At 45.0% G+C, this 18,829-nt stretch overlaps 1 protein-coding gene across 9 annotated transcripts in view; it reads left to right on the top strand.

Annotated features, from left to right (window-relative positions):
• The window catches only part of LOC129859695 (mitogen-activated protein kinase kinase kinase kinase 4-like), a 49,018-nt gene that overhangs the window by 5,091 nt on the left and 25,098 nt on the right, over positions 1–18,829 (top strand). For all 9 annotated transcript variants that reach the window (XM_055929773.1, XM_055929775.1, XM_055929770.1 and 6 more), the window contains exon 3: positions 13,620–13,676. In XM_055929773.1, coding sequence (XP_055785748.1) covers positions 13,620–13,676 — 57 coding nt within the window. The remainder of the gene's footprint in view (positions 1–13,619; positions 13,677–18,829) is intronic.

The following is an 18,829-nucleotide window of genomic DNA, read 5'->3' as shown; positions in this document are numbered from 1 at the left end:
GGCATTAATATGGAGTTGGTCCCCCGTTTGCTGCTGCAAGCCTCCACTCTTCTGGGAAGGCTTTCCACTAGATGTCGGAACATTGCTGCGGGGACTTGCTATCATTCACCAACAAGAGCATTAGTGATGTCATGCACTGATGATGGGCGATTTTAAGTTTGGCTCGCAGTCGGCGTTCCAATTGATCCCACCGGTCTTGACCAACCATTTCTGTATGGACCTCGATTTGTGCACGGAGACATTGTCATGCTGAAACAGGAAAGAGCCTCCCCCAAACTGTTGACACAAAGTTGGAAGCACATAATTGTCTAGAATGTCATTGTATGCTATAGTGTTAAGATTTCCCTTCACTGGAACTAAGGGGACTAGCCCAAACCATGAAAAACACCCCCAGACAGTTTTTCCTCTTCCACCAAACTTTACAGTTGGCACTGCATTGGGATAGGTAGCGTTCTCCTGGCATCCGCCAAACCCAGATTTGTCCGTCAGACTACCAGATGGTGAAGCGTGATTCATCACTCCAGAGAACGTGTTTCCACTGCTCCTGAGTCCAATGGAGGCACGCTTTACACCACTCCAGCCAACGCTTGGCATTGCGCATGGTCGGCTGCTCGGCCATGGAAAACCATTTCTTGATGCTCCCGACGAACAGTTCCTGTGATGACATTGCTCCCAGAGGCAGTTTGGAACACGATAGGGAGTGTTGCAACTGAGGGCCGACACTTTTTACGCACTTCCGCACTCGGTGGTCAAGTTCTGTGAGATTGTGTGGCCTACCACTTTGCGGCTTGAGCTGTTGTTTCGCCTTGACATTTCCACTTCACAATAACAGCACTTACAGTTGACCGGGGTAGATTTAGCAGGGCAGAAATTTGACAAACTAACTTGTTGGAAAGGTGGCATCCCATGATGATGCCACGTTGAAAGTCACCTGAGCTCTTCAGCAAGGGCAGTAGAATGACAATTTTTATCTATGGAGATTGCATGGACGTGTGCTTGATTATATACACCTGTCAGCAACTGGTGTGGCTGAAATAGACAAATCCACTAATTTGAAAGGTTGTCCACATACTTTTGTGTGTGTATATAGTGTTTTTTCTCCTACCTCCATCAGCTGCCTGACACCAATGCTAGGTCAGTGCAGTAACACTGTTAGTTAACCTATCAGACAGACGAGTGAGCGTGTGGTGTGAATGAGGGGCGCTAGCTGGAACTGGTGGAGGAAGAGCAGCTGTCCTAGGCCCCAGACAGAGCCTGCATGGCCAGGCAGCTTCATTACAAAGCTGGTTTTGTCTCTGGCTCTGTTTGTGAACCACCACCAGACTCACAGAAAGGATGTGTTCATCAGCCAGGTCTCAAATGCTGAATAATCAACTAGCCCTGTTCCGGAAATACAACTTTCTATCTCTTTCTGTGAGCCCTTTTCTTCTTCTTCTTTGCAAAGTAGTTTTTCACCCATTCAAACCTCTCACAATAAGACAATCAAGCACAGTCTATTTATTCTTCTGAAGGCTCAAGCCTATTTCTTGCATTGAATTACAGTTTTGAAATGCTTTTTTTGGGCCAACCTCATCTCTGTCCCCTTCTGTTTGTTATCTTGGTTTTCAAACTGTTTGCCTTGTAGGTATGTTTTTGTGACACTTTGTCTCCGAACCAGTCGCCACAGCCTGTTTGATGCAGCTAGCCCAGATGACATACAGTACCTCCACTGAATGGGTGACCTTTTCATTTGGAGCTTTTGACAGAAGCGGGTTGCAGGCGCTCTAAGAACTGAAATGCCATATCACAGCCCCGTGCAGTACGATGTGGCTCTTCTGGATTCAAATGCCTGCAGCCAATCACAGCAGCAGAGGCAAGGTGGCAGTGATTGTTGTCTGGGGCTAGTGCCAGGTTTAGATCTTACTGTTAAGCTCAGTGGTAGCTCGGGGGTTTAGATTGACTTGGTCAACCAGCTGAATGACCTTTTTGAAGTCTTATCTAACTGTCAATATGTGGGTGTGACAGGGAAGGGTGACATAATTTTATATGCTCACTAGGGATGCAAATTTCTGCAAATATTGCTGCCGACTAACCCACCCTCATTAACCGGTCAATAAATGTTACATTTTTTCAACAGAAACTAGCCTACTATGTATGCATACAAGGAAGGACATTTTTCATTAAGAGCTTAATGGAAACATGCAACAATAGCAAGTCTATCGTCTTACAGTCTAAAGGCTATAGCCTGTTATTGAACATGCAGCTCCTGTAATGAAGCAGCTATTAAATACAACGTAATTTTCAAACTTTTGCCAAAATGCAATTTGCGGGAAAACGGTTGTAAACAGCTCGCCTATTGCGAGCACTTCCATATGTGACAGTTTCTACCTGAGATTTTCATCTCTAAGGGGGCTTTCACACCAAATTGGTTTGGTGCGTTTACCCCTTTAGTTCGTTTACTTACTTAGGTCGGTTCGTTTGGACTGGTGTGAACGTTATCCGTACTAAACAATGCACCATGGTTCTCTTGTTAAAAGGGTGATTTCGGTCTGATTCAATTTGTATGTTGGTGCGGTTCGCTGCAGGTGAGTGCAGTCTGGACCAAACGCAGAAAAATAACCAGAGTCACGCATTATTGGTTGTTTGACATCGTAACTTAAAATCTCTGAAACATTTATGTGAGTAGCAGCGCATTTATGAACACATCTGATGCAGGTTAGGGGAGACGAGGGCCAAACCGGGGATCGAGGCTACTGAATATAGACTATTCAGGTTGCAGTTAGTGGCTATTCTCCCGCATGTTGTTGGAATACCAAAGCAAAAATAATATGAAGATTTGGACACACAAGTGATGCTTGAGGATACTCATAAATGGATTTAACGTGAGCATATTTGTCCAATAAACGTATGACTTGCATGGAGAAGTGGTTTTGTTGTGCAATGTGAAACCAACCAGACCAAATGGGGGAAAAATACAATGTAACAAATACTGACTCAAACTGTGAGAACTCCCTTAGAAATTTTTGGTAATCTACTAGCAACTACTAGGATTTGTTGGTAATATGACTGCAATTGTGCCTTAGGCTTGTGGACAAAAAAGTTTATATAAAAACCAATAGAACAGTAAAGAAATTATGGTTAATGGCATGAGGAAGTCTTTCTATTAAAAAAAAATCCTCCAATTTTTGTTGGAAACTTTGAAGTAAGGTAAAATATGCCTCATTATTTGAAGTAAAGTAAAACGTTTAGGTTTCAAACAATTATACTGCCTGACGCTCACGTTGCAAGGTGATTGGTGGCGCATTTATAGCCTGCCTACCATTGACTATAGCCTATACACTCGAATGGCAAGCGAACTTGAATTACGAGTTGAGATCGAGAAATAAAAATAGTAGCTCTTTTTAATAGTGGCCATCACATAAACATTATAAAACCACACGTTACAGTCCAGTACCAGCTTTTTGAGGTGCTCTCGCGCCATCTGACAGGTGATGGGCTATTCCGCTCCTCAAACTAGGCTCTGTATGCTGTGCGCATGTGATAAATAAGACGCGTGACGTCTAACGAAAATACACACGAGCCAATTTAATTCCACTAAATTATGCTAATTAACCAAGGAGAACGATAAGCAAGACCAGTCAAATGTAGTTTCGACAGAGGTTACCCATTAACATCCCTAATTCTCACCTTGCACTGGAATGAAAGCTAGTAGATACCGGTTCTCACTTACATTTTTACAGGAAGACCCTTCTCAAAACGGGCAATGTGGTGGTGCTTTTGGCTGCTATGTTACACTAAACATTTCAAAATGGCTGATCCTTTAGTTGTGGATGCAATGGCTTAGGCTATTTCCCCCAATCGCATTGTTGTATTTCAAATCTTACTGCCAACAGCAGCTCCCCTCCTTCTGGCTCTCAACATTTCTTAATTAATTGCTTATGATAAACCCTGGTACTAGTCTCAATTGCACTAAAAGCATTGAAATAGGAGGGAGGCGAAATACATGCTTGGGGGTAATGGCTTGCTGCAGCACTACAATCTCCTTGAACGTCATTGACGTAGTGTTTGTGGGAACTCAGTCCTCTTCTCAATACCCACAAAGTGGCAGTGGTTCTTCCTCCCCAGCCAACCCCATCTTCAGCATCCGGTGTCTTCATGGTGCTCCCCTAGCCACTGAACAATTGGCCATTGTCTCATTAAGGAGACAGTCATCAGTGTCCATGCTGGTCTCAGATGTGCACAGCTTTGTATGGTTGATCCAGACTGTATCTAGTAGTCCTACGTCTCAATACAGTTGTTGGATTTGCAGTGTTTTCATATTACCACCATTTAAAAAATTTTTTTTTTTTTTTGCCTACTACTACACAGGCCATGACCTCCTAGTCCCATTGTGGTGGTAGGATGAAGTTGTATGTTATTTCTATACCCCTGAAAAGCCTCTTCCTGTACTGACTGACTCCACAATGGGATTCTCAGATCGGTCTGATCTCTCCTTTGGCTCCAGACCAGCTGGCACTGAGAGATGGGATGGAGAGCACTCCGGTGCGTCTGAGAAGAGAAAATGATAGCGATAAAAACAAAACCTGAAGAATTCATTAAGTTCTCCCTTGGTATGTGGGGGAGGATTCCCTCTGCTGGGCTGTACAGAATGGCCATATATAGACCTAGTTAGCCAGACACTCTGTCTGTCAGGCCTGCAGGGCTGTTGGTGCCCTGATGCTCTAATCCCTATGATGTGCCAACCTCTCTTAAACATCATGCCTCTTTCTCTTCCCTCACCACCCACCGGCCTCTGCTCTGCAGTCCATGTCAGGCCACTCTACAGGGATGCTGGGAGAATATACCCACAGTAACATGGTGCTGGCAGCTCCTGTGACCTCACTCTTTTGCTCTCCATTGCTTTCTTTCCCCCTCTCCCCTCTCTTGCCCCGTTCTCTCATTTTACCTGTGGGAAAACCATTTTACTAATCCTGCTTGCTCATAACCTCAAATCATCCCCCTACCAGTCTCTCTCCCCCACTATTTCGCTCCCTCGCCCATGTCTGCATTGGCAGGGGAAGGACTTGGCAGGTTTGTGTGGACCCAGGGTGAGGTCTGCTGCAGCTTTAAATAGCTTGACCAGGTTCTGTGATTGTAAGGGGCACACTGAGGGTCATTGGTTCCAACACTCTGTTTGACACAGTGCCATGTCTCTGTGACAGAGGCCACATGTAACCCCCCCCCCCCCCTCCCCCGCAGGTACAGAGGAAAGGTCATAGGTCATGAGCAGCATCGAACCCTCTGTTGCAGTAACACTGTATAGGACCCATTCTGGGCTAGCTTCCATATTGTATTTGGGCTATAGCCTTTATACTGGCTTTGCTTTAACATTTCATCTGTCCTAAAATGGCATCAGAAACTTGTAGTTGGGATTTCAATTTCATCACTTTAAGCTGAGGAAGACTTAAGGATGAAGATAATTTAACGGCGCTTAATTTTTCAGCGAATGAAAGGCAAACTTCCCAGGACCTAAACCCATAACATCACCATAGAGCAAGGTTTCTTAACTCGGTCCTGAGGCCCCCTCCCCCCTTGGTGCAGGTTTTGGTTTTTGCCCAAGCACTACACAGCTGATTCAAATAATCAAAGCTTGATGATGAGTTGGTTATTAGAATCAGCTGTGTAGTGCTTGGGCAAAAACCAAAACGGGAACTGAGTTTAGAAACCCTGCCATTAAAGGATGTAGACGGGCTAAACAAAGGAGAACTGCCGGTGACGGATGATGCAACACTGACGCAAGCACACCTGTCTGCCTCCTAATCGTCTAGACATCCCCAGCCCCTCCCTGTCTCTTCCTCCTCATCTCTCCTCTCTGTACCACTTGGCCATCTTTACCCAGGCTGCCATGTGGGTGGTGGAGGGTGTAGGCCAGGCAGGGTGTGGTGGTACTGTCTGTCCATATGGAGGTGGGTATCCTCCAAGTAGTGCTGAGTGATTTAGTGCTTTTTGAGAGTTTTTGGTTCGATTATTTAGAAATAATCACTTTTTGGTATAATGTTTTTGGGGTGGACATCAAATGCGCTTTGCATTATGTGGGTTGAATGATGTAACACAGAATAAAAAAATTAATACAATTTCATGACATTTGTTTTATTTGATGACGACTATTCAATTCCAAGTCATCTCATCTCTGAGAAGGCATACCTTTATGACTGCTTAGTATTAACTATCAATCTCTTAGATCATGTATTTTCAGAGATTCTTCTCCATCTCAGTGTCTAAAAAGACCGGACTAGTAGGAGCGCAATGGATTATGGTCATTGTAGTTAATTAACATGTTTTCTCCCCTAAACTACAGTACCAGTCAAAAGTTTTGGAAGGCCTACTCATTAAAGGATTTTTCTTTTTTAATATTTTCTACATTGTAGAATAATAGTGAAGACATCAACTATGAAATAACACATGGAATCATGTAGTAACCAAAAAAGTGTTAAACAAATCAAAATATATTTTATATTTGAGATTCTTCAAAGTAGCCACCCTTTGCCTTGATGACTGCTTTTCAGTGAGGTAGTCACCTGGAAGGCTTTTACAACAGTCTTGAAGGAGTTCCCACGTGCTGAGCACTTGTTGGCTGCTTTTCCTTCACTCTGCTGTCAACTCATCCCAAACCATCTCAATTGGTTGAGGTCGGTGATTGTGGAGTCCAGGTCATCTGATGCAGCACTCCGTCACACTGCTTCTTGGTCAAATAGCCCTTACACAGCTTGGAGGTGTGTGTTGGGTCATTGTGCTATTGAAAAACAAATGAGTCCCACTAAGCGCAGACCAGATGGGATGGCAGATTGCTGCAGAATGCTGTGGTAGCCATGCTGGTTACATGTGCCTTGAATTCTAAATTAATCACTGACCGTGTCACCAGCAAAGCACCATCATACCACCACCACCATTCTTCATGGTGGGAAACACACATGCGGAGATCATCCGTTCACCTACTCTGCGTCTCACAAAGACACAGCGGTTGGAACCAAATATCTCAAATTCGGACTCTCAGAAGGACAGATTTCCCCCGGTCTAATGTCCACTGCTAATGTTTCTTTACCCCAAGCAAGTCTCTTCTTCTTATTGGTGACCTTTTAGTAGTGGTTTCTTTGCAGAAATTCAACCATGAAGGCCTGATTTCACACAGTCTCCTCTGAACAGTTGAGTTTGATCTGTCTGTTACTTGAACTCTGTGATGCTTTTATTTGGGCTGCAATCTGAGGTGCAGATAATTGCTTATTTCTGAGGCTGGTAACTGTAATGAACTTATCCTCTGCAGCAGAGGTAAAACTGTGTCTTCCTTTCCTGTTCCGGTCCTCATGAGAGCCAGTTTCATCACAGAGCTTGATGGTTTTTGCGACTGCACTTGAAGAAATTGTAAAAGTTCAAATTTTTCAGATTGACTGACCTTCATGTCTTAAAGTAATGATGAGCTGTCATTTCTCTTTGCTTATTTGAGTTGTTCTTGCCATAATATGTGACTTGTTTCAGGAAACTAGGCTTATGTTGTGCGTCACTATTTCACAGGAGCGCAATTTGAATATAAACTGTTTTATATTTTTTAATAAAAAATTTGCTCTGGCTATCTACTCCAATTTCAGAGCACTCTCATCTGTGTGAGAGCGCAGAATAACTGTTGCATTTAAGAATGCCTAACACCGGTTTTAATTTGGCCGGTGTCAGTAAACGTTGGCAAAAAAGCGTAAATTGTTTCCAGCAGCACAGTTTGTCACCAACGCTCTGGATGACATAAAAACGGCCTAACTAGCTCTGTTAGGTTGAGTAAAATGGTCAGTGAACGGTTCTCTCATGTTAGCTTGAGTGCTTGACTGTTGTTAGGACAGAACACTCAGATCAATCCCTGGAGAGATGGGTGGGGCTAAAGCTTAAGAGGGTGTGAACGATGCTGAATGGGTGTAGACAAAGCTCTCCTGCAGGTACCAAAAAATTCAAATGCCATTTTCTCAAAAGTGAAGTTACAAGTTTATCAACTTTCAAAGCGGAATTACTTTCCCATTGTTCCTCAAATGCAGTGTATGATATACCGCTGTGTATCTCTGTGCCTCTGCTTTGTGCCTCTACAATTTCAAATGTTGCTACGTAAGACCGAATCAAGGGGGTCAGTCACATATGGACTTGATCTTTTACCAAATAGGACTATCTTCTGTATATCACCCCTACCATGTCACAACACAACTGATTGGCTCAAATGCATTAAGAAGGAAAGACATTCCACAAATTAATTTTTAAAAAGGCACACCAGTTAATTGAAATGTACTCCAGGTGACTACCTCATGAAGCTGGTTAAGAGAATGCCAAGAGTGTGCAAAGCTGTTAAGGCAAAGGGTGGCTACTTTGAAGAATGTAAAATATATTTTGATTTGTTTAACACTTTTTTTGGTCACTACATGATTACATATGTGTTATTTCATAGTTTTTGTCTTCACCCTTCTACAATGTAGAACATGGTACAAATAAAGAAAAACCCTTCAATGAGTAGGTGTGTCCAAACTTTTGACTGGTACTGTATGTAGAATATTTGCCCCCTACTACATTGCACATTCAGGCTAGATCTGGTTTATCTCCAGAGAAACTGCATTGAGCTCAAATAAATAAATAAATAAATGGAACCCAAATAATTGAACTGACATCGGTCAATTAATTGTTTAAAAAGCGGAAAAATTGTCATTTTGGTTAATCGCTCTGCACTACATCCCAGGACAAACTGTATTTCTGGGAGGACTCCACACATTAAAGGCTGGCTGGCCAACCCAGTAGGAGGAGTTGAGGGAGCATCGGAGCGAAGCGGCAGGGATGATGCTGGCCTGGGGTCCATTTTGGCTCCTTGTTACATCCACTAGGCCCTTTGGTGTACCAGATCCACCCAGTCCGCTAGTAGTTTTTTGGTCAGATCTGTTTAACCCCAAAGTGGAATGGACGTGGGACCAACATGGAACCAGAATGAAGAAAAATTAAAGATCCTCTTGAACATTCATTCTCCTATAAACAGATCTATATTTAGGTAACACCTGTAGGTGTGGGTAGCTTTGGAAACATGTCTCGGTGAGGTGCTCCAAGTAGCAGTGTTGAGCTCCAGTACACAGGCCTGTTAATGTGCGCTATGCAGCAGGAAGCTAACCGGCCTGCTCAGTTAAATGGTGCTAGCTGTGGGTTAATCACTATTTATAGCCTTCCACAGTTGGAGGCACAGTTGTAGGTTAGTATGCTGGGAGTGGAGGGCCATAGGCAGTAGGCATGTCTCAGTGGGTTAACTCCATGGTGTCTGCACAGACTGTAGTCTAGCTCCTATTACCCTCTCGGGTACAAAATGATCACAGATCGCCCCTTTAATCTCTGATCTAGCAAGGTAGTATTGGTATTTGATACTACACTGGAAACCTTTGCTTTTAGTTCCATTTGAGTGCACAGCCATTGAAGCCTTTCCCTCTGGGATCAATCAGCTGGTCTGGTGTTGAACGTGTCACCCACTCTGTGACAGGGCCACGGTCTCACCCTGTTTCACAGTGGCCGTGTCTAGACTTGACAGTTCATGCAGCTTTTATTGTTCTGATCATGGAATTCTGAACGCGTCATGCATCTACACCTACATATAAATGTCTACCGTGTCCAGATTCCCTTTTCCTGCGCTATATTCAAATGTCAGAATGCTTTCTATAAACGGTGGGATAGGCAAAATATGATAACACAACAACTGATGGCAGTAGCTAACTACTGTAGCTAACTAGCCAGATAACCTCTGTAGCTAGCAAGCAACACTCAAGGTATTGCAAACGGATTAGCATAACTGTAGGGACAGACCTTGTCTGGTAGTGACTGGTAATGTCTACACTTACATGCGACTTCTGCTATCAGAATACAAAGATGGCATTGAAAAGATGGTCTAGACGCACAAAAGTCGCTTTGTGGTCTGATTGAGGTGGTCGAGACAGATCTGAACACAGTCTGGATGCATTCAGGCTACTGAAAGTGCATACAGTGGGCGACGTCATCTGTACTCCTCCCAAAAATCTTGTGTTTTGGGACTGCGGCACCTTTTCATTATAACGGTGGAGGAAATACATTCCTTGCATGTGAGGAATATGTTTCCTGGCCTCATAAAAGCTAGCCACCTAGCTAATATTTAGAAAAACATTTTTTTTGTTTGGCTACAGTTTGCCTGGTCTGTCCATGTGCTCACACTTTGTGTGTGTGTCTTACCTACACACACAGTCCGCTGCAGCTCTTTTGTCTCTTCTCCCCTCTGCTCTGGCCCTTGCTCTAATGGCTGTCACAAGACCCACACAGCCCCTGGGCCGTCCACACCACTGCCTGAACACAAATCTGCTTTGTGTGTGTGTAAGTGTGCGTGATGAGCGACCCGTTGAGCCACCTCATTATCATACAGGGGCGAGACACAAAAGCCCCTCGCGAACGAGACGGTGTTCCCATCCGGGGCCAGTCTGAGCTTCAACAGACTTTCCTTTCGGTGTCAGGTTTCTCACGTAGCACCTCGTCGGTTCAATCCGCAAACAAGCAGGTGAAGTAGACCACGCTTTGAGTCTATTGAACGCAGCTCAGTTTTTAAGGCTGGTACTCTATTAGGAATTTAGAGTCGCCTCTTCTATTGAGATCACAGCCCTTTCTCTCCAAGTGCTGAAGGAAAACGTGTTTTCTGTCGGAGTGTTTCTTCAGAGGCTGTAGCAGCTGCACTGTGATCAATAGCAGCTGCATTATTGACTGGTCTCTCCTCTCATAGCCCGCTCAGCTTTGGCTGGCTTCTCTACTGGCCTAAAGTGGCTGGCTCAACTCCTTCAGTCTCTCGCTGACTCTGTCACGTGTGGCTCCGTATCCGATCGGAGAATGCACAGACATCTACATACTGTACCATGGAATAAACCTCGACCTCTCCCCCATCTCTTTCTGCCTGTCTTTGTCTGTTCTGTCCCCCCCCCCCCCCCCGTCCATAGTGTGTTCTGGTGGTTGTAAGAGGTCAGATCAGCAGTGGGTCAGTTGGCTGGTATGTGTAGTAGATACAGTACAGACAGGGTCTGTCTGTTAGTGAGGTAGGGCAGCAGTGGGTCAGTTGGCTGGTATGTGTAGTAGATACAGTACAGACAGGGTCTGTCTGTTAGTGAGGTAGGGCAGCAGTGGGTCAGTTGGCTGGTATGTGTAGTAGATACAGTATAGTACAGACTGTCTGGGCCGTCTCGTGCTGCTGCTCACTAGACCATCTCTCTCACCGCTGCTCATCTGGTTTATGTTGAGAGGCAACAATATACGTTCCTGATCTGTGTGTTTATGCTTTCTGTGTGTGTGAGGCGTAGCCTAGCCTATACATTGCCTGCCCTAAGGTGGATTAGCTCGTCACCCAATGCCTGTACCCCCCTCTACCCACCCCTTCTCTCCCCCTCTACCCACCCCCTCTCTCCCTGCTCAAATGTCACCTTACATCTTCATCTGACCCCTCCCCCCTGGTGTTATTAGCCCCCCATTACCAGCCAGCTCACCTCCCTTTACACTGCCTTTGATGTGCTAGGCCAACCTTTATGGCAGCTAGGCTATATGCTTTAGCAGTGTGTGGCATAGTAACATGGATGGATGGCAGTAACAACATGGATGGATGACCGTCCGTTAGAGCAAGCCAGTTTGTGAGCTAACTTATTACTGTGTAGGATGACGTAAAGTGACTTCAGCATTCTGGCATTCCTCTGGGAAGCTCCGCCTCTAGTGGGAGATGGCCTATGTGTTGCCAGAGAATGGTTGATTTGAGAAGGATGACGAGGAAGGAATGGGACCGCGTGGGATTTGCTTCTGGTTTTACTGGATGAATGTAGAAGAACAGAGGAGAGGGTTTCAGTGCTCTGTAGAGAGACTGTGTTGAATGGCCTACTAGCTAATAGTGTGTCCGTGTGATCTGTCTTCCTCTGGTTGTAGTCTAAGGAGCGGGGAGGTTGTATGTACGCCTGCTGAGCTCCAGTCTTTAGAGTTGGAGAGAGGCCAGCACATCTGGCCGTGGTTAGGGGCTTTATGAAGTGTCTGGAGCTGCCTGCTCGGTGATAACCCCCTGCTTCAGGTTACCTCTCCAGGCACACCGTATCAGACCAGGGGCCCACTAAAGACCCCTGAGTCAGTCAGCTCCTTCCCTGGCTGCTGTGTCCAGACAGGGCCCCTGCAGCTCAGCTCCAGCAGGTTGCGATTGGAGGATGAGGCTTGAGGTGAGGTGACTGTTTGTGTTGTGTGATAGTGGAGGGGAGTTTAGGACTGATATGGGAGAGGGGACTGGCTGGAGCAATGTGGGCCCTCCCGAAGCCTTATCTCACACCGATTTGGTTGATCGTTCATCCACTTCCTGTCTATAGCCTACATTCCTTCCTGCTTTATTTTCTAGTCCACCCCGCCCCATGACCTGAATCTGAGACATGAGAAATCAGTGGGCACAAAAATACATTCATGTCACGAGTAGTGAATTGGCCTAAATATCCATCAATGTTACGGTGATTCCTCTTCATTGTCTGGATAAAACCGCCATTTTCTTCCAAAGATTGTCACCCAAGCGTCATGCTTAAGGACTGCGTTCTCTGGGCTCACGGAGTGGGGGGCCGCAGGGGGTGAAAACTGAAACTCTCCGATGCACCTGTGAACTTTCACCTCGACCAAAGGCTTGCCTGTCTCGACGGGGACTCGAGTAATAAGTAATGTCACGGATGTTTTTATAGACAGATCAAAGTTGAGAGGATTATAAGTCCAGAGAGTAAAGGCATGGAATGGAGGCTTTCGTCTCATCCGTAGCTGGAGAGAATAAGTTGCTCGGCTTTTGTAATTAACCATGAATATTTTCAATTGACTGTGGATTGTTCACTCATAATAGGCGATGGTCCAGAGATGGTCGTCAAGTGTGTGTGTGTGTGTGTGTGTGTGTGTGTGTGTGTGTGTGTGTGTGTGTGTGTGTGTGTGTGTGTGTGTGTGTGTGTGTGTGTGTGTGTGTGTGTGTGTGTGTGTGTGTGTGTGTGTGTGTGTGTGTGTGTGTGTGTGTGTGTGTGTGTGTGTGTGTGTGCTTCTTGTTCAGATCAACACTGCTGTGGTCGTTATCATACACACTGCAGCCCCACAGTAGTGGAAATCCCCATTTTGGTTTCTATCCGGATAATTATTAGCAGCTTTTATCTGTTTTGAGGGGTTTGAAACTGAGGGAGGGTAAGATACTATTTCTGTCTCTGTTTATGTAAGGAGTGACGGGTGCTGAGAGGGAGAGATGAGGACTGTGGGAATGTTTGTTCAGCACAGAAATCGTAGCCCCAGTCCATGTCTGTCTGTTTGGATGCTAGTGATTGTTCTGTGGCTATGCTAGGCTTAACCAGCCACATGACGGTACACAGTGGACTGAATCAAAGTGATGATGGTTGTCTATGGAAAGAACTCTTACGGTTGGTCACCTGTAGGCCACTAAGTACACAGCTAAGATGGGATTTACTGTAAGATGATGGCATGTTTTGCAAGTTCAAGTCGCGCGCACACACACTTATTAACCCTAACCCAGCTGATCAGTGTATTACTGTTACCCTCGGTTGACCTCGTGATGACTGACCTGCTATCTTCTCCTTTTCTCTTCGTCTCTACAGGGGAGACATGTCAAAACTGGACAGCTGGCCGCCATCAAGGTCATGGACGTCACAGAGGTAAAGAAGTTCAGACTAACTGTAATCCCTCCCCCCACCGTGTGTGTGTGTGTGTGTGTGTGTATTGTTCAAGGAGGATGTTACATGGCCGGGTCTATTGGTGAAACAATGTAGTCCGAAGCTGAGCTGAGATGACCTTTCACATTTCAAAACAAACTGCCCGCTCTGCCTGTTTTATTTGTCAACCAGGTCTCTCAGATCAGCTGACCATTGTCTTATTTGGGCCTCAGATTAAAGGATAAATGGCCTCACGTCAGGTGGTTTTGCAGGGTTATTGCTTTGAGATTAACGCAAAGAGCCTTAACCAGGGTTGTTGAAAGTGTCTTAGCCTATTCAAAAATCAAATGAATATAAATGTTTATTTCTGTGAGGAAGTAAATACTTTGAAAATGTTAACTTCAATTGGGGGGCAGTACAAGCTCTTGATGTATTTTAGCCTTCTATATACAGTGGGGCAAAAAAGTATTTAGTCAGCCACCAATTGTGCAAGTTCTCCCACTTAAAAATATGAGAGGCTTGTAATTTTCATCATAGGTACACTTCAACTATGATAGACAAAATGAGAAGAAAAAAATCCTGAAAATCACATTGTAGGATTTTTTATGAATTTATTTGCAAATTATGGTGGAAAATAAGTATTTGGTCACATACAAACAAGCAAGATTTCTGGCTCTCACAGACCTGTAACTTCTTCTTTAATAGGCTCCTCTGTCCTCCACTCATTACCTGTATTAATGGTACCTGTTTGAACTTGTTATCAGTATAAAAGACACCTGTCCACAACCTTAAACAGTCACACTCCAAACTCCACTATGGCCAAGACCAAAGAGCTGTCAAAGGACACCAGAAACAAAATTGTAGACCTGCACCAGGCTGGGAAGACTGAATCTGCAATAGGTAAGCAGCTTGGAAATCAACCGTGGGAGCAATTATTAGGAAATGGAAGACATACAAGACCACTGATAATCTCCCTCGATCTGGGGCTCCACGCAAGCTCTCACCCCGTGGGGTCAAAATGATCACAAAAACGGTGAGCAAAAATCACAGAACCACACGGGGGGACCTAGTGAATGACCTGCAGAGAGCTGGGACCAAAGTAACAAAGCCTACCATCAGTAACACACTACGCCGCCAGGGGCTCAAATCCTGCAGTGCCAGACGTGTCCCCCTTCTTAAGCCAGTACATGTCCAGGACAGTCTGAAGTTTGCTAGATAGCATTTGGATGATCCAGAAGAAGATTGGGAGAATGTCATATGGTCAGATGAAACCAAAATATAACTTTTTGGTAAAAACCCAACTCGTCGTGTTTGGAGGACAAAGAATGCTGAGTTGCATCCAAAGAACACCATACCTACTGTGAAGCATGGGGGTGGAAACATCATGCTTTGGGACTGTTTTTCTGCAAAGGGACCAGGACGACTGATCCGTGTAAAGGACAGAATGAATGGGGCCATGTATCGTGAGATTTTGAGTGAAAACCTCCTTCCATCAGCAAGGGCATTGAAGATGAAACGTGGCTGGGTCTTTCAGCATGACAATGATCCCAAACACACCGTCCGGGCAACGGAGTGGCTTCGTAAGAAGCATTTCAAGGTCCTGGAGTGGCCTAGCCAGTCTCCAGATCTCAACCCCATAGAAAATCTTTGGAGGGAGTTGAAAGTCCGTGTTGCCCAGCAACAGCCCCAAAACATCACTGCTCTAGAGGAGATCTGCATGGAGGAATGGGCCAAAATACCAGCAACAGTGTGTGAAAAACTTGTGAAGACTTACAGAAAAAGTTTGACCTCTGTCATTGCCAACAAAGTATTGAGAAGCTTTTGTTATTGACCAAATACATATTTTCCACCATAATTTGCAAATAAATTCATAAAAAATCCTACAATGTGATTTTCTTGATTTATTTCTCATTTTGTCTGTCATAGTTGAAGTGTACCTATGATGAAAATTACAGGCCTCATCTTTTTAAGTGGGAGAACTTGCACAATTGGTGGCTGACTAAATACTTTTAGCCCCACTGTATATGTTGGTGTGTATATATAATATTTGTGTATACTGTTATTTTGAAGTGGAAACGTCTAGGAGCAATAATGCCTCAGCCGCAAAGCAGTAGGGCTCACAGACCGGGAGAGCTGAAGCATGTAAAAATCGCCGGTCCTCGGTTGCAACATTCACTACTGAGTTCCAAACTGCCTCTGGAAGCAACGTCATCACAATATCTGTTCGTCGGGAGCTTCATGAAATGGGTTTCTATGGCCGAGCAGCCACACACGAGCCTAAGATCACCATGCACAATGCCAAGTGTTGGCTGGAGTGGTGTAAAGCTCATCCCCATTGAACTCTGGAGCAGTGGAAACACGTTCTCTGGAGTGATGAATCACGCTTCACCATCTTGCATTCTGTCGGACGAATCTGGGTTTTGGCGGATGCCAGGAGAACGCTACCTACCCCAATGAATAGTGCCAACTGTGAAGTTTGGTGGAGGAGGAATAATGGACTGGGGCTGGTTTTCATGGTTTGAACTATGCCCTTTTAGTTCCAGTGAAGGGAAATCTTAACGCTACAGCATACAATAACATTCTTGACGATTCTGTGTTTCTCACTTTGTGGCAACAGTTTGGGGAAGGCCCTTTCCTATTTCAGCATGACAATGCCACCGTGCACAAAGCGAGGTCCATACAGAAATGGTTTGATGAGATTGGTGTGGAAGAACTTGACTGGCCTGCACAAAGCCCTGACCTCAACCCCATCAAACCCCTTTGGGATGAATTGGAATGGCCACTGAGTCGGGCCTAATCGCCCAACATCTGTGCATGACCTCATTAATGCTCGTGTGGCTGAATGGAAGCCAAGTCCCTGCAGCAATGTTCCAATATCTAGTAGAAACCCTTCCCAGAAGAGTGGAGGCTATTATAGCAGCAAAGGGGGGACCAACTCCATATTAATGTCCATGGAATGAGGTGTTTGACCTGCATGTAGTGTAGTGGTCTTGTAGAGTAGTTAGCCAACTCCTCATTTAGAATGTGCTAGTCTACATGGAAATTCTTTGAGGTCCCGTCTACATTTCAGAAAGAACTTTGACTTCTCCGTAATCAGCTGCTTGTAAATCTCAGTATAATAAGCAGAGCTCATTACAGCTAAAGCCAGCGGGATGTTTTATGGCTAAATTACGTCATTTTGAGGCAGGCAGGCAGGAGGGCAGCCCTTTGCTCTCTCTGTGGCTTTCTGCTTTTATCTACTGAAATAGGACCTCCCAGTGAATATGGAACTAGCTGGGACACACACACACACACACACACACACACACACACACACACACACACACACACACACACACACACACACACACACACACACACACACATGAGAACCCCCCCCACCCACCCCATCCCAAGGGACTTGTGGCTAGTTTTATGATACAGCCTTTGCAGTATAGGCCTACCATGTGGCCCATGTCATTTAACATAATGTTTACTCTTAAACATTGCCTAAGTAAAATTCTCAATTCCGTTGCATGCCAATGTGGTCATTCTGGTACTAGACCAGTTTCTCTGTTCTTATGCCCTGACTTGCCCCCTGCCTGCCACTCCCTGCTGCCTGTCATGAGTAAGGCTCTGATGTGTTGCCTAACCGTTTCCTGCCATGGGTGTCATAGGGCATGTCTCACCTGGTTTCCACTAGTTACCCCAGCCACAAAGCCAAAAAGGTTTATCACTAAAATTCATGAAAACAAAAATTTGTTTTTTCTGTCTTCATTTTAGGTTAGGCATAAAGTTAGCATTGTGGATAAGGTTAGGCTTAATATAAAATAAAAATTAAGAAGAGCAATTGTAGAAATAGGTTGTTTTTTTTACTTTGTCTGCGGTAACAAGTGACGACCCACTCCACCCTGCTGTTACGTGGTCATACACCTGCCCTGATATAGCCTCTAGTCTAAGATATGATGGATAGATGTAGTGAGATTTCACCTCAATAGGCAGGTTACGTACACACACACACACACACACACACACACACACACACACACACACACACACACACACACACACACACACACACACACACACACACACACACACACACACACACACACACACACACACACACACACACACACACACACACAAGTACAGTCATGAGTATGAATGACTCTGTAGCTTCACCCTGCCAGGTAGAAGAGCACTTATCTCAACAGCAGCTCTCTGTTGTCCTGGCAAACTGTTACTGAGAGAGGGAGAGGTGGGCATGGCAGTCCTGGGCAGCACTGTTAGCCAGCTCCATGCTCTGCTCTCCCAGTTTAAATGCCTGGCTATGCTGTGTATTGTTTTACCCTTTGACCTACATGGTGCTGAGTTAACCGCTTGAATGATAGTGGCAATGAAATGTACATTTCTGTCTAAATGGACAATGACATACCCAAAAGTGAGGCCCCCCCCTTCGTTTTTGTCCTAGTGATTGTCAGGAATGCTCAGGCAGCCAGCCGCCTGTCCCTGTTCACAAACAGCTGCGGGAAACTGCTGCCTGCACAGCAATACGGCTGCCTGCACAGCCGACAGACAGCCCCTACCTGCTGGTACTGGAAGGGTCTGGTGGAAGAGAACTGTGTGCGTGTACCTACGTACATCTTTAAACGCACCACCAACGGCACAGTAACTGGGTATCGCTCTTCACTAATGTCCCCATCGTCCAGACTCCTCCTTCCCACCAGGGCTCTCTGTAAGGCTTGGGGTTTAACACTTGCAGTGTGTCAGTTACTGTCACTGTTAATCATTCTTTAAGTTGTTGCAACACAAGAGATTTAGCTACTGGCGGGGTGACCTTTCGCGGTCTTCCTCGGTTTTCATGTGAGGTGGGGGAGGGAGGCTGTTATGTGGGTGTTTAGGTCTTGGATGTGTAAAACCCCATTGATTTGTGAGGGGTTGTGTGTGGAGGTTATGGATGTGGGGAATGGGGATAGCACATTAAAATCATATTCTACTGCTGAAAAGCCTGATAAAAAATTAAAAAAAAAAGATTATCTCCTGTAATTGGAAATAAATGTGTAGGCATGGGCTCTAATGGAATTCCAGTTTAGCTGAGGGGATTTGATGTATACATGTACAGTTGTATTGGGGATGTGACAAATGAAAAGTCTTTTAAATAATTAAAAAATATA

Source organism: Salvelinus fontinalis, chromosome 7 (assembly GCF_029448725.1).
Source record: "Salvelinus fontinalis isolate EN_2023a chromosome 7, ASM2944872v1, whole genome shotgun sequence".
Lineage (NCBI taxonomy): Eukaryota > Metazoa > Chordata > Actinopteri > Salmoniformes > Salmonidae > Salvelinus > Salvelinus fontinalis.
This window is presented reverse-complemented; position numbering and strand designations above follow the sequence as displayed.